Source organism: Sus scrofa, chromosome 4, assembly GCF_054392235.1.
Source record: "Sus scrofa isolate SSC_HxYL_T2T_F1_AM1 chromosome 4, Sscrofa_HxYL_maternal_Yorkshire_Landrace_v2.0, whole genome shotgun sequence".
Classification (NCBI taxonomy): domain Eukaryota; kingdom Metazoa; phylum Chordata; class Mammalia; order Artiodactyla; family Suidae; genus Sus; species Sus scrofa.
In genome coordinates, this window is record NC_139386.1 from 109,339,753 (window position 1) to 109,352,739 (window position 12,987).

Below are 12,987 nucleotides of genomic sequence, written 5' to 3' on the forward strand. Positions count from 1 at the left end.
TCTCCTGGGGGAGGGTGTCACTGTTGAGTCCAGCTGTCTGGAAGAAAGAATCAGAGCTTGATGGCGGAGTAATCAGCAGTTTTCTGACCTGTTAGGTGCATTTAGGATGTTGACATATGCCAGTTCACGTAGCTGACCCTTGATTGCCCTTGCAACAAATAGGGATAGGAATTAAAGGGATGACACACCTTCTCATCTCTGTAATAGATTGGCTGCTCCACCAGACCCTATTTTAGTAAGATTTCATTATCCGAGGCTGTTGTTAGATGTGACTTTGTTACTCATTAGAACATCCAGCCTAGTCGCTCGTTAGTGAGCTGGCAACGTTCGAGGAAACAAAAACTGAAAGGAATGCTGAGTTACCTCCCTGCCCCTCTCTCTCTCTGTCTCAGGTTCCGGGGTCGTTTTTAGTCTGGAGGCTGACTTGGAGGATTAGGTGGATTTTGCATGGTTAGTTAGGAGGACCAGCTGAGAAGGGCACTGATGTTACAGGGCGTCTGAGAGAGCCCAGCAGCTCTCTGTTAGCCATCCGCTGTTGCTACAGAATGGTTGGAACTCAGAGTCCTCATGCTACCGGGGGACTCGGGAACGCAGGCTGGAGGAAATGTTTGCTGACTTGAATTATTTGTTCTAACGAGGCACCCTTTCGGTTGACCATCTATCAAAATGTAGAACCTATCAGACTGAAAATGATGTTTGTTATAGTAGCATTCGCCTATGATGCAGAAATAACAAAATGGACTAGAAATGTCAGCTTCTTTACAATCAAAACATTTTAAATCAGAAAATTTTGCGTTTTGTCAGCTTTTCCTTTCCTCTGATAACCTCTTGTTAATTAGATAGACCCACATGAACTTGAGGTTTTGTGGTCAAAAGTGGTTGACTAGCAACAATGTCATGTACTTGGGAAATCTAATAAGTGCAGGTGTGTGTTAAATTTTCTTCACAATATTGACGAGCAACAGCTATGCAGTAGAAAGGCAAGCCAAAAAGCATACTCAGACCCCCTCACTATCTACGGAGTAACCCACTGTCCAAAAGTACAAGGCAGGGTATTTAGACCACATTTTATCTGCCCACGGTGGCTGTCCAAATGCAGTAAGCTTCGTTAGAACACAGAGGTCGTCCAGCAGCCTTATTTCACGGAGAAAACGCAGCCTCCCAGAGCCCAGGCTCCTGTCACAGAGGAGTCCTCGGCAGGGCCGGGGGCGAGAGGTTTCACTCTCTTCTGCATCCAGGAATAATTAACACTGCATTCTGTGCAGCCCCCGATGCACTGCAAGACATTTGTAGATGGTCCATAATGACATTTTAATTGATAACATTAATCAAGTAAGCCTCATTCCTGGTAAAACTGCTCTCAGGAGCTGGTGGGTATCCTGAAGAAGCACGTTGGCAGTAGAACCAAGTGCAAAGGGGCACGGAAAAGAGAGCCGGCAGGGAGGTCCGGGTGGAAGTGCACTCAGCGTCTTCACCCACCAGATGCAGCTGAGTTCACAATCAATCAGTGACATGTTCTTTTGTACCGTTTTTTGGGGGGCGGGGGGCAGGGGCGGCGCACCTGCAGCATGTAGAAGTTCCCAGGCAAGGGATTGAACCCCAGCCACAGCAGCCACCCAGGCTGCTGCAGGGACAATGCCAGATCCTTAACCCGCTGCACCGCCAGAGAACTCCATTGATCAGTTCCATTTTTGTGCGGCTTTCCAAGCAGTCACACTGGCTCACGGTGCCAAGGGGAAGCATGGCTTTGAGTGCACTTCCAGCTGTGAACTGGAAGAGGTGCTGTCGTGAGACCAAGAACACAGACAGGGTCGTTCCCCCTCCCTTAGTGGAAGCAGGGCAGACAGGATGCAAGCAGGAGGGCCCGCCTGTCGTTCCTGTGGGTTTGGGCGAGGTCCTCAGGAAGGAGGGACCGTCCGGGTTCTCAGTCCTCATGGTCTTGTCTCACTCTCGGTCCTTTTCAGGCTCCACCCTGCAGTCCATCATCTGCTCCAACGACGCCCTCTTCTACTTCGTCTTCTTCTACCCCTTCCCCATCTTTGGCATCCTCATCATCACCATCCTGCTGGTGCGCTTCAAGAGCCGAAACTCCAGCAAGAACTCCGAGGGGAAGAACGGGGTGCCCCTGCTGTGGATCAAGGAGCCGCACCTCAACTACTCCCCCACTTGCCTGGAGCCCCCCGTGCTCAGTATCCACCCGGGAGCCATAGACTAACAAGGGCACCTAGCGGTCATCAGCCACGGAGGAGCCAAGGCTCTCCCCGCTGCCTCCTGCTCTGCACCCAACCTCTGGGGCGCTCTCGGAGAACACGCTGGGACTTGAGACGTGTTCAGAGTCGCCGATGGGTCAGAGGCCGACTGCCTGTAGGTGGCAGTCTTGGTTGCTTAGCTGTTTTCGAGCAGGCGGCACCATCTTGCCGCGTTAGGTTTCCTGTTTTAGTTTTCGGTAATGTGAGTAGCTCCCGGTGGCACGTCTACTCGCTGGTTTATATAGTATTCTCAGATAGATGTTACAGGGGTTCTTATTCTTTGTAATAGACTCTTTTTCAATGCCTTTGGTTTACCCTTTTTGGATTCCATAAGAGCGTGGCCGAATTTCTCTTAAATACAACTGATGGCCAAGGGAAGGACGAACTTTGTGGCACGGAGGAATCTCTGCCAAGATTTTCTAGGTTTTGCACACTTGAAAATGCCACCCATGGATCAAAATATACCCAAGCTTTTTTTTTTCTTTTTTTCTTTTTTTTTTCTTTTCCTTAACAAGACTTGAAAATGATGCATACTGTGGGCCCAATTTGTATTTTATCTTTTCCCTCAGCTGGAGTTGTTGGAACCACTTTGTAGTCAAGATGAAAGCATTGAATTTTGCTTCAAAGAACTGTGTATGTACAAGATAAATCCTGCATAACCCCATTAGGATTAGGTAGTCCCCAGCCCAGCCTATCTGTTGGGGAGGCAATAGGCTTCCTCCCCGACCTTGCCAAAAAATAATCAAACTTGGTTGGCGAACAAGTCAGAAGCTCCAAAGAGCACACATTTTGGAAGCTAAAGTGGGCAGAGGGCTGCTTTTAGCAGCCAGGGACTTTCAGATTGATCAAAGTCCATGGCAGTCGATGATTCGTGAGAGAAGGAAATAAGGCTAGCTGTTGGCTTGCTCTTTTCTGCAAAGACAGTCTCTCACTGAGAGATGTGGGCAGGTGGGCTTCTCTTTCCAGGCACTTTGCCAAACTCTTAAGGGAAAGTGGCCAGTGAGCCTGGAAATGGCCAGCCCTAAGCTGAACACACGGGGCCCTGGCAGCCACCGCATGCACTGTCCCAGTGGAGGGCACCAGGGCCAGCTGACAACTACGGTTCCTGAAGACTGGAACGCTGCGTGGTGGGAGAGGGGGTCCAGAGCCAGGCAGTGGAGAACAGGGAAGGGTAACTGTTTCCCTGGAGGTCTGAAGAAGACGTTTTCCTTCTTCGTCTCAGTTAGGTTTTTCTCAAAGAGGCTGATGTCTTTCCTCTTCGCCATTTGCCCTACATCTTACTGCCGTGAGGATGCCTGCCCAGGGGAGGCCCAGACGCAGCCCTTCGCAATCCGTTTGGATTACCTCATCTCAGCAGAAAGTGACCACATGCCTTTGTGTGTGGCTTTTATGCCCTTCCCTTTCTTAGATCTTGTTTGTGGTTTTAGGTGATATGGCGGTTTAACTGCCCTTTAAAGGCCACTGAGGACCACTGACACCTGTTCCTTTACACTGTGGGGCGAGATGCTTGGCTCCGAGCATCATCGGTCACGAGCGTTTCCTTCCTTTTGCTCACTCCGTGAAGATGTTTTCATGCCCTGGCTTTCCCATGTTTTGCTGGTCAAAAGTGCCACCTCCCTTCCTTGTGAACTTGCAGCTTTAATCTCAAGGGAATCCCCACTTTGGAAAAAAGCCTCTGGAAATTCCAGAACTAAGTCTAACCAGAGAGATTGCCCTGAAACCCGGTTCTGAGGCTGAACAGACTGCAGGCCTCATGGGTGCCGATCCTTATTGGGGTCTGCGGGCATGCAGGGGGCCTGGGGTGCTCAGCAGGTGCTTTGTGTGTCACAGCCAAGAGGAAGCAAGGCGATGGCCCGGCCATTTTCTGAGGAGCTTACATAGCCTACCTTCTCTCCCTTCCACATCCACCAGTCCTGTCCTGTGAGATGTGTAGGCACCGCCACCTCAGTCCCACCGAAGCCTCCTGTGCTCATGCCCATTTCCTACGTGCGTCAATGGCGCAGACGAACAGAGCAGGCGCAGTGGGGAGGGAAGAAGGTGCTCTTTGGCCCCATGTCTTCATTTGAAGGGTGTGGGCTTTCAGGGGGACATTGCTGGCCCCTAATCGATAGACGGAGTCCATTCGGGAAAATGATGCGCGTTCACCGTGTCTGAATGCAAGGGTGCCGGAGGGCTGGCTGGCCCTGGGACGCGTAGCGATTTGAATTTGGATTGGCTCACAGCGGTAGAAAAGCAGGTTGCTGCACCTAAGTGAAGCGGTTCCAAGAGATTTAAAAGGGAAAAAAAAAGAAACTGAAGCCAGTATTTTCATAATTTGTGTGTGCGTATGTGCATTTTCTCTTGGGCCGGGGGATACCATCAAAGGGTGAGCGTTTCTGCTTCCTCTGAAAACCCCCGGGACCTTCTTTGTTCGGCCATTTGTGTGGAAATGTGGCGGCCGCTGAGTGGTAATGGCGGCCTCCAGTGGCTGGGAGACCTCATTGCAAGTTGCCGACCGGAGCTTTAGTCCTCCGAAACCCAGAGAGGAAAACGGCCGCCTGCTCTCTTGACTTAGCTATGTCTACGATGTTGCATTAATGAAAAACAACACTGTGCGAGGCCCGTTCCCGGACATGGATGTGACCACACCCTCTTTCCCCAGGGTGTTTCTGTAGCAAGTTTTCATATTCTTTTCAAACAATGGTTTCTCTGCGTTAATTGTTGAAGAAAAAAAAAAAAAAAAAAAAAAAAAAAAAGATGGGGGTAAGCAAAGTACCCATGCATGATGTAGAGAGCTGTTGACTTGTTTTTGTTTGTTGTTGGTTTTTTTTTTTAAGGCAAACTATTTGTAAGACGTTGCACTAAAATGTTTTATATACACTAAAGAGACCTGTAGTAAATTATGTTGAAAATAAGGTTGTTTACATTGACTGGAGTCCACTGTTCCCCCTTTCTCCTCACTTAATCAGACCCTCGGTCTCAGGAACCATTCCTGGGGGGGCCTGAGGTTCTGCCCTCTGATATTGGCTTGCTAAGTTCAGGTTTGGTGAATTGCAGCCTTTAATATCATGCCCCGCCCCCAGCCCAAATGGTGATTAAAAAAAACACCGCTTTCTCAAGATACTGGCATCTGCTGAAAGTGTGTCATAATATATATACCCACCTACCCTGACTGTCAAGGCTCTGATGCCCCTAGGATTGGGCACTGCCCAACACCTGGGCCTGGAGGCTGCCAGGCTGCTTCGGTATCTGGCTTTCTTTCTAGGGGGCTGGGGTAGGGCTGGGGAGACAGGATGCAGTAAGAGGAAACTGCTGGAGAAGGAGAGCAGAAACGTGGGACGGCCTTCTTGGTCTCGGCAGCAAGACCACATCGTCTTCCTCAAGCTACGTAGAATCGTCCTGACCGTGAGATACGCAGCAAGTGTTTTTCCAGATGGAGGCAAGCGCAGGAGCTGAGCGGTGAGGCTGCACAGCACACCTGTCTCTGTTCCCCCTCCACAAGTCAAATGCTGGGGAGTTTGAGGGGAGCTCGCCACATCTGCAGACTGAGAAGAATGATAGAATGATTAAAGCCATCAGGGGTACACGGTTAGTCTGAACCCATCTGTAATTCTTTAAAATTCACGGAATATACAAGAGGAACTGATGGAGGTAAAAAGCAGAAGGAGGTACTTCCTTTTCTTTTTCTTCTTTTTAAAAATGCAGGCCTTCAAAAGGCCTTCATGTGAGCTTTTCCTCTGTTCCTCAGCCCCATTCACTGCATCCTTGTCAACCTCTGTAGCTTCTGGCTTGGCCAGGAGTTGAAATGTTTATCTCTTGGGTACTCACATTGGTACCATGTTAAGTCATGTGTTATTTTTGCCTAATTTTTCCCCCCAATGCTCTCTTTCTGCCGGGGAACATTTTAAAAGGGAAGCAGGGTATAAATGAGATAAAGATTACCCCTCTGTGCCCTTGGTGCAAATCTGCCCAGCATTTATATAAAACGAAGTGAATACACTTCTGCGTGGGGCAGGGACGGTTTCCATGTATGAAAGATTAGAAACAGGGTTTTGCTCTGTCTACGTCCTAAGCTTCCCGGGGGAGTTCCAAGCTTGGCAAGAAGTAGAGAGCCAGGGTACCAGAGAACGACAGGCTGGGAAGAACGGCAGCCCATCCAGCCCATCAGGAGCAGGCTGAATGAGCCGTCCTTTCTTCCTTTCCAGTCCATGATTCTCTTGCAACAGCAGATAAAACTGAATCTCTCAGCACTGGTCACAGGATGAAAAATACATCCAGCCCTCCTGGTGGTGGCCAGTCTCCAGTGTATGGATAGGCCTTTTTGCCATCTGCCTAATGCATTGCAGGTCTAGCCTTTCTGAGCCACTTTTGATTCATGAAGCCTGCTAGACCATGCATATAAGTGCTCAAAAAAAAAAAAAAAAAAAAAAAGCTCGATGGATGCACAGTGTTTCTCTTAATGAAAGAGCTGGGGAGTTCCCGTTGTGGCGCAGTGGTTAGCGAATCCGACTAGGAACCATGAGGTTGCAGGTTCGGTCCCTGCCCTTGCTCAGTGGGTTAACGATCCGGCGTTGCCGTGAGCTGTGGTGTAGGTTGCAGACGTGGCTCGGATCCTGAGTTGCTGTGGCTCTGGCGTAGGCCGGTGGCTACACCTCCGATTCAACCCCTAGCCTGGGAACCTCCATATGCCGCGGGAGCGGCCCAAGAAATAGCAACAACAACAACAACAACAACAGCAACAACAACAAAAAGACAAAAGACAAAAAAAAAAAAAAGAGCTGGCACTGTTTTTTGGCCAGAGGAACAGCCAACCGAGGGCAACCCAGCGAACCATTCCTTATCTTATGCCTGGAGACCATGACCTGATGAATACTAACAGTCCCAGGGGGACTAGGCAGTTCTTTCCTCGGCCCTGCTCTTGAGGGGCTTTTGCAGGCCAGTCCAAGCAGTGTGGCTGCCCATTCTGTAGGAAAGCTAAGACTGGTGTTTGCTGTGTGTTCTTGTGCAAGTCATTTACCTTCTCTGAACTTCAGTTTCCTCATCTGTAAAAGCAGGGACAGCAATACGATGAGATGAATGCAGGTAACGCACTTAACACAGGGCCTGGCTCATAGTAAGTCTTCAACAGATGTTTGCTGTTATATCAACTTCCCAGCTCAAAAACTTTCAGGGGCTCCCTCGTGTCTAAAGGTCTGACCACATCCTTACCTATTCAAGTTAGCCCGAGTTCTTAGCAGCCCAGGGCAGACACTTGATCTTCTCACATTTTGTGCTACACACTGTCCCTGCCTTGTGTATCACCAATATCTACAGGTGATAGGGAATGTCTGAAGGTAGCAGGCTTTATGGTACAAGACGTTGGTCCCTGAAATTTCACAGATAGATAGCTTTTACCATTTCCTGGCTAATTTAAGAATTAATTCATGACTTTGAGTGTAGTTCGAGTGTCTTGTGTGGTTTGGGGGTCCCTACTTGAGGATGATGGCAGTGACAGCAAGATTAAAGCAGGTTTCCACTATTTCACTACTGGCAAACAGGTTAGTGTTTATTTGACAACAGAGTCCATCCAGGTCAGGAGTCCAGGTCAGGAGTCCAGGTCAGGGAGAAGTTTCCTGCCCACATGGTGAGGAAGAGTTTCCAGAACAGCAACAGCTGGGCAGGGGTCATTCTGATGCTTCTCTCAGAAGGAAAGGGGGCTGACAGGAAAGCTGATGCCAGGAGCTGGTTCTGGGAGCACAGTCAGGGGGTCTGGGATCAGACGGATTTGAAGGGAGGAGTCTAGCCAATAAGACGGTGAGTCCGATGCAGCCTGGGAAGAGGGATTTGGGAAGGCCAAACAGTGAGGGAGTGAGCAGCTCGAGGGCGAGTCTGAAGTGGACATGGAGGAAGAGTAAAACAAAGAGGAAATAGAAGGGAGAAACCCAAGGCTGGAAATCGCAGCTACCGTGAGGGAGTGTGGGGTGGGGGTCAATCTTAAGGAAAGGCGGCTGCGCTTGAATGAGGGGAGTCAGGTGCTTAGGGGGGAAGAGGCCGCACGAGGTAACCGCACATTCCAGCAGGTGTCCGACGTGCCTTTGTGGTTCAGCGAGGCTGTCTCGTGCAGAGCCGTCCTAGCAGAGACGCTGGCAGGAAAAGCGAGCTCTGCGCTGCCGCGGCTGCTGGAGACGCGGAGGAAATACGGCGCTGTGGAACCTCCCTGTTCCAGCCCGGAGTTCTACTGTCACCCCCAGGAGAGTGGGGCGGAGCTCTCGGCCATCCGACACCCCCAGCTATGGGGGCCTCTTATCACGTTCCAAAAACGCCAAGGACAGGTGCGGGAGGAACGAGGATAAACCTGGTTGTAAAAACGCAAGCCACTTTTGGGGGAGGGCTCCTCTGAGCCGAGCGGGTGGAGGCGGAACAGCAGGCAAGACCCGGGTCGGACCGCGTTCTCTGGAAGGAGGAAAGACTCGCCCAAACTGGGGCGGAGCCAGGCGAGGCGAGGCGGGGCGGGGACCGGGGCGGGGACGGGGGTGGGGACGGCCCTCTTCGGCCATCGGAGGCGACGCGGAGCTGGGTCCTTGTCGCAGAGAAAGGCCGGACCGCCATGGCCTCGGGGAGAGCCCTAAGGTGGGCCGTGCGGGCCCCCGACGTGATCTTCCTGCTGCTCTGGTTGGGTGAGTGGAGGCCTTTCTGGGAAGCCCGCGGGGACCAGGCGGCGCGCGGTGTCAGTGGCCCTAGGGCTCCGGGGCCAGGTGGACGGGCGCGGCCCAAGGCGGCTGCAAGTTGGGATGGCGCGGGTGGCGGGGGGCACGCAGCCGGCGCGCGGGACCTGGTGGTGGCATCCACAAGTCTCCCTAGGGTGGTCAGCAAGAAACTTGGACCGCAGGCTCTGGAGCCTGTTTGGGAAAAACAAAACGGGACCCCGGCTTGCTCTCCTGCCCTGCGCGCTTGCCTTCCTCTAGGGAGGCTTCGTAACCCGCCACCCTCACCGCGGTCCTCACTCATCCAGTCCGTATTCTTTCGGAAGAGGGGCCTTATTCTGTGTGACTCAAGGACTAAGTTACTTCCCGCCCGCGGGTCCGCCGCCCAGAAGTTGAGCGGACTTTCAGAGCTTCCGCAGCCTGCGAGCTCGTCCGGGGCGGGCCGCCCCGGGCTTCGGAAAGCGCAGTCTGCCCTCCCAGGCTTGGTGGGCCGGCTGCGGCCGAGGCCAAACCCCCCGCGCCCCGGCCGGGGGCGGAGTTTCAGAATTGGCCTGCAGCCAGAAGATGAGGGCCTCAATTGAGGATTCTCAGGTAGAGCCGCAGGTGCCCCTGGGCCCTCCCTTTCCTTCCGAACCTAAAATGACTAACTAGTAACTGTGCAGGACCTCGTTCATCCCTTTAGCACGTCTTCAGCTAAACCGTCAAGACAGCCCCGTGGACTAGGTATCTTGGTCTCCACTTTTTCCCTCCCCAACCTCATCAGTCTCTTCCCACTCAGGCCCCTGGTTAAGTCATAGCCAAACCTCCGGGGCATAGTAACAACCCCCTTACCTAGTACTTCTTTCCTTGGGATTCCCCACTGCTGGCCCCCTCGGCACGTCCACTGGATCAGCCTTCCCTTTCCACTCTGCGTTCAGCGTTTATTGGGTGCCTGTGAGGTGCACTGGCTATGGAGGACAGCCTGGGAGGGGGGTGGGAGGCTGAGATATGCTGCAAAAGTACCCACACTGAAAGACACAGAACTGAATGTTGTAAAAGCGGGAAACATAAAGTGCCGTCGGCATGCAGAGGGAAGGCAGTAGCACCTTTTGTGAAACCAAATATCTTTTGCGGAGCAAAGACTTCATGGAAGGGAGGGTACTTGAACCCGGCCTCTGGGGACAGGTGGTAAGGGGACATGCCATGATGTGGGGAAAAGATTCCAAGAGGAGGACACAAGTAAGAAAGATGCGGGAGCAGAATGTACAGGGCAACTTGGGCAGTAGAGTCATCGTGTCGCTGGAGACTTGATGTGCCCCCAAGAGCTGGAGGCCCCCACAGGGGAGCCCTGAATGTCCCCTGTGGGAGTTGGGGTTGTCTTCTGCAGGTAAAGGAGAACTCTTTCTGGGCCTGGCAGGATCAGAGCCATCCACTTAGGAAGAATAATCTGGCAGCAGTAAAGAGAAAAGGATTGTAGTTGAGAGGCAAGGAGACCAGGGCAGGTACCGTTACAAGCCCGAAAGAGCTGTGAGGGTTTCATATGCCGGGGGCTGTGGGGAATAGGGAGAGCTGTGTATATATCTAAAAAAATAAATTCGTATATATGTGTGTGTGTGTATATATGTAAAAAATACATATATATGTATGTGATACATATATACATATACATATATATACACATGTATATATATGTATATGTTACAGAATCTGAATGGAGGGGGTACTATCCCCAGATGCTCTAGTCCCAGAAGGCACCTTGGTTACCACTGTCTGTCCCTGTGCTGTCGCTTCCACTGAAAACCCGATTCACCCATGAAGCCACACCTCCACTAGGAAGATTTTCTGAACAGTCTGCTTATAGTGGTCTCTCCCACCTGATTCATTTATTTATTCAGAGGTTATTTCGTTCAGCAAGTGTGAATATCACCTTCTCTGAAGAAGGCCTTGCCCTCTGGAACACTCTTGTAGCTGTGTACATGGTGAGCCCTTTGGGGGCCAAGCCCAACTTCCTAGGAAAGCTGCCTAACAGTGATTAAGCAGTATCAGGCCTCTGGTGCGATGCCTGGCCTCAGACCCTGGCCCCGCCTCTCAGGCTTAAAACTTCTCCAAGTTTCCCAACGTCTATGTGCCTCGGTGTCTTTGCCTTTGAAGCACCTCTCTCACAGGAAAAAAAAAGATAATAATACCTAGTTCGTAGAATGAGTGTGAACACAGGTCATGCAGCAAATACTGTCAACTATGCGTCAGCACCATGAAGCTTATGTTACAGTTGGGAAGAGCGACAGAAAGAAAATAAGCCAGCAAATATGTAGTTGTTGGGCGATGGTCAACTTTTACTAATAGGGGGATGAGTAGTGCAGAGGCAAGGGAAATGGAGGTGGTTAATGGTTTCTAAATTTTTTTTTTTTTTTTAATTCTGGAAAATCCTTAGAAGAGTTGCGGAAACTATTGTTACACACTTTTCTCCTGGAATCATCAGTTAGTAACATTTTGTCACATTTGGTTTACTTCTCTTTTTATATACACACCCCCACACCTACCCAGTTAACTTTTTTTTTTTTTTTTGCTAAATTGTTTGATAATTGCAGCTCTTATGACAGCTCACCCCTAAATATTTCAACATAGGTCTTCTAAGAGCAGTGTGACTCCAGTAAGCCCTGATGCTATTGTCACAGGCAGGAAAGAAAGCATTGATAACAATACTATTTTCAGAGAGGGCCCAGAAGCCAGTCCTGGATCACACACCAGATTTGGAAGTCATGCCTCTTGATGACGTTTCATCTAAAATATCTAAACTAGGAGTTCCCGTCGGGGCGCAGTGGAAACGAATCCACCTAGCATCCGTAAGGACACAGTTTCAACCGTTGGCTTCGCTCAGTCGGTTAAGGATCTGGTGTTGCTGTGAGCTGTGGTGTAGGTCACAGACACGGACGGCTTGGATCCCGTGTTGCTGTTGCTATGGCTGTGGCCAGCAGCTGTAGCTCCGATTGGACCCCTAGCCTGGGAACCTCCGTATGCTGTGGGTGTGGCCCTAGAAAAGGCAAAAGATAAATAAAATATCTAAACTATTGCCAACTTTTTCTTTTCTGTTTTCTTTTTTAAGAGCTTTATATTTATGCCATTGCCATTTCTGAAGGGTCTGGATATGTTATTTTCTGAAAACGTCCCTCGATTTGGATTGCGTATTTAGATTTGGATGTAAACTTTCCTGGGCAGGACCATCTCGTGGTCGTGCATCTCATCAGGGTGCAGTGCAGTTCCTTTGTCTCGTTATTAGAGACGTTAATGTCGATTGGTTGGTTGGTGAGATCCACCAGATTTCTCCACTGTAGAGAAGAAAACACGGGCATGTAAAGACAGGAGATTTTGTGGCTCCGTTCCAAATGACCACAATAAAATGAATGTTATCATAAAGCAAGTCGGACAAGTTTTTTGATTTCCTAGGACACTGAAAATTTCCATGTCTGCTGCACTATAGTCTATTAAGTGTGCCATAGCATTACATGAAAAAAAAGTACATACCTTAATTTTAAAATACTTTCTCACTGAAAAATGCAAACCACCATCGGACAGTGCAGAGTCGTCAGGAAACTTCAATTTGTAGAAGCAAAGCGCAATATCTGTGAAGCACAATCAAAGCACAGCACAGTAAAATGAAATGTGTCTGTAGGATGTGATTCCTTAAGTGACACATTGAGATCGTGTGAATATCCTGTTCTCCAACAATCCTTCACCCAATATTTTAGCACCCAGGGGTGAGTCTTCCCTGGGTCCCTTATCACAAAAATGCACTGAAATGTTTGTAGATGGCTGTTTTCTATCCCTATTTTTTTCTTTATACTTTATTGATAGTCTTCAGCGACAAAGAGCTTTGCCCCTGCTTTTTACATTTTTTTTTTTTTTTTAGTATTACTATGGACTCATGGGTATTTTTGAAGATGGTGTTCCTGTCATTATCCATTTTGATGCTCAGTGATTCCGAATTTGACAGGTGGAAACCCCTCTGAGCTTCAAAGGGTTCTTTGGCTGTGGGTCCATCAATTTTGAGCACTTCCTTACTTGCCGGCATAGAAAGATGTTCTAGACTCATTTTGTAC

The 12,987-nt window shown here is 49.9% G+C and overlaps 2 protein-coding genes across 24 annotated transcripts in view; both read left to right on the forward strand.

Moving 5' to 3' along the window:
• Positions 1–5,140, forward strand: part of IGSF3 (immunoglobulin superfamily member 3) — a 174,278-nt gene extending 169,138 nt beyond the window's left edge. For all 19 annotated transcript variants that reach the window (XM_085023474.1, XM_085023475.1, XM_085023461.1 and 16 more), the window contains one exon: positions 1,965–5,140. In XM_085023474.1, coding sequence (XP_084879600.1) covers positions 1,965–2,215 — 251 coding nt within the window. In that variant the 3' untranslated portion in view covers positions 2,216–5,140. The remainder of the gene's footprint in view (positions 1–1,964) is intronic.
• A 3,596-nt stretch (positions 5,141–8,736) lies between these two features.
• CD58 (CD58 molecule) overlaps positions 8,737–12,987 on the forward strand; it is a 53,957-nt gene continuing 49,706 nt past the window's right edge. For 4 of the 5 annotated variants that reach the window (XR_014842849.1, XR_014842850.1, XR_014842851.1 and 1 more), the window contains exon 1: positions 8,737–8,884. Coding sequence is in view for 2 of the 5 variants with exons in the window: in XM_085020886.1 (XP_084877012.1) it covers positions 8,815–8,884 (70 nt within the window). In the remaining 3 variants the exon portion in view is untranslated. The remainder of the gene's footprint in view (positions 8,885–12,987) is intronic. The other variant, NM_213795.1, reaches the window with a different exon arrangement.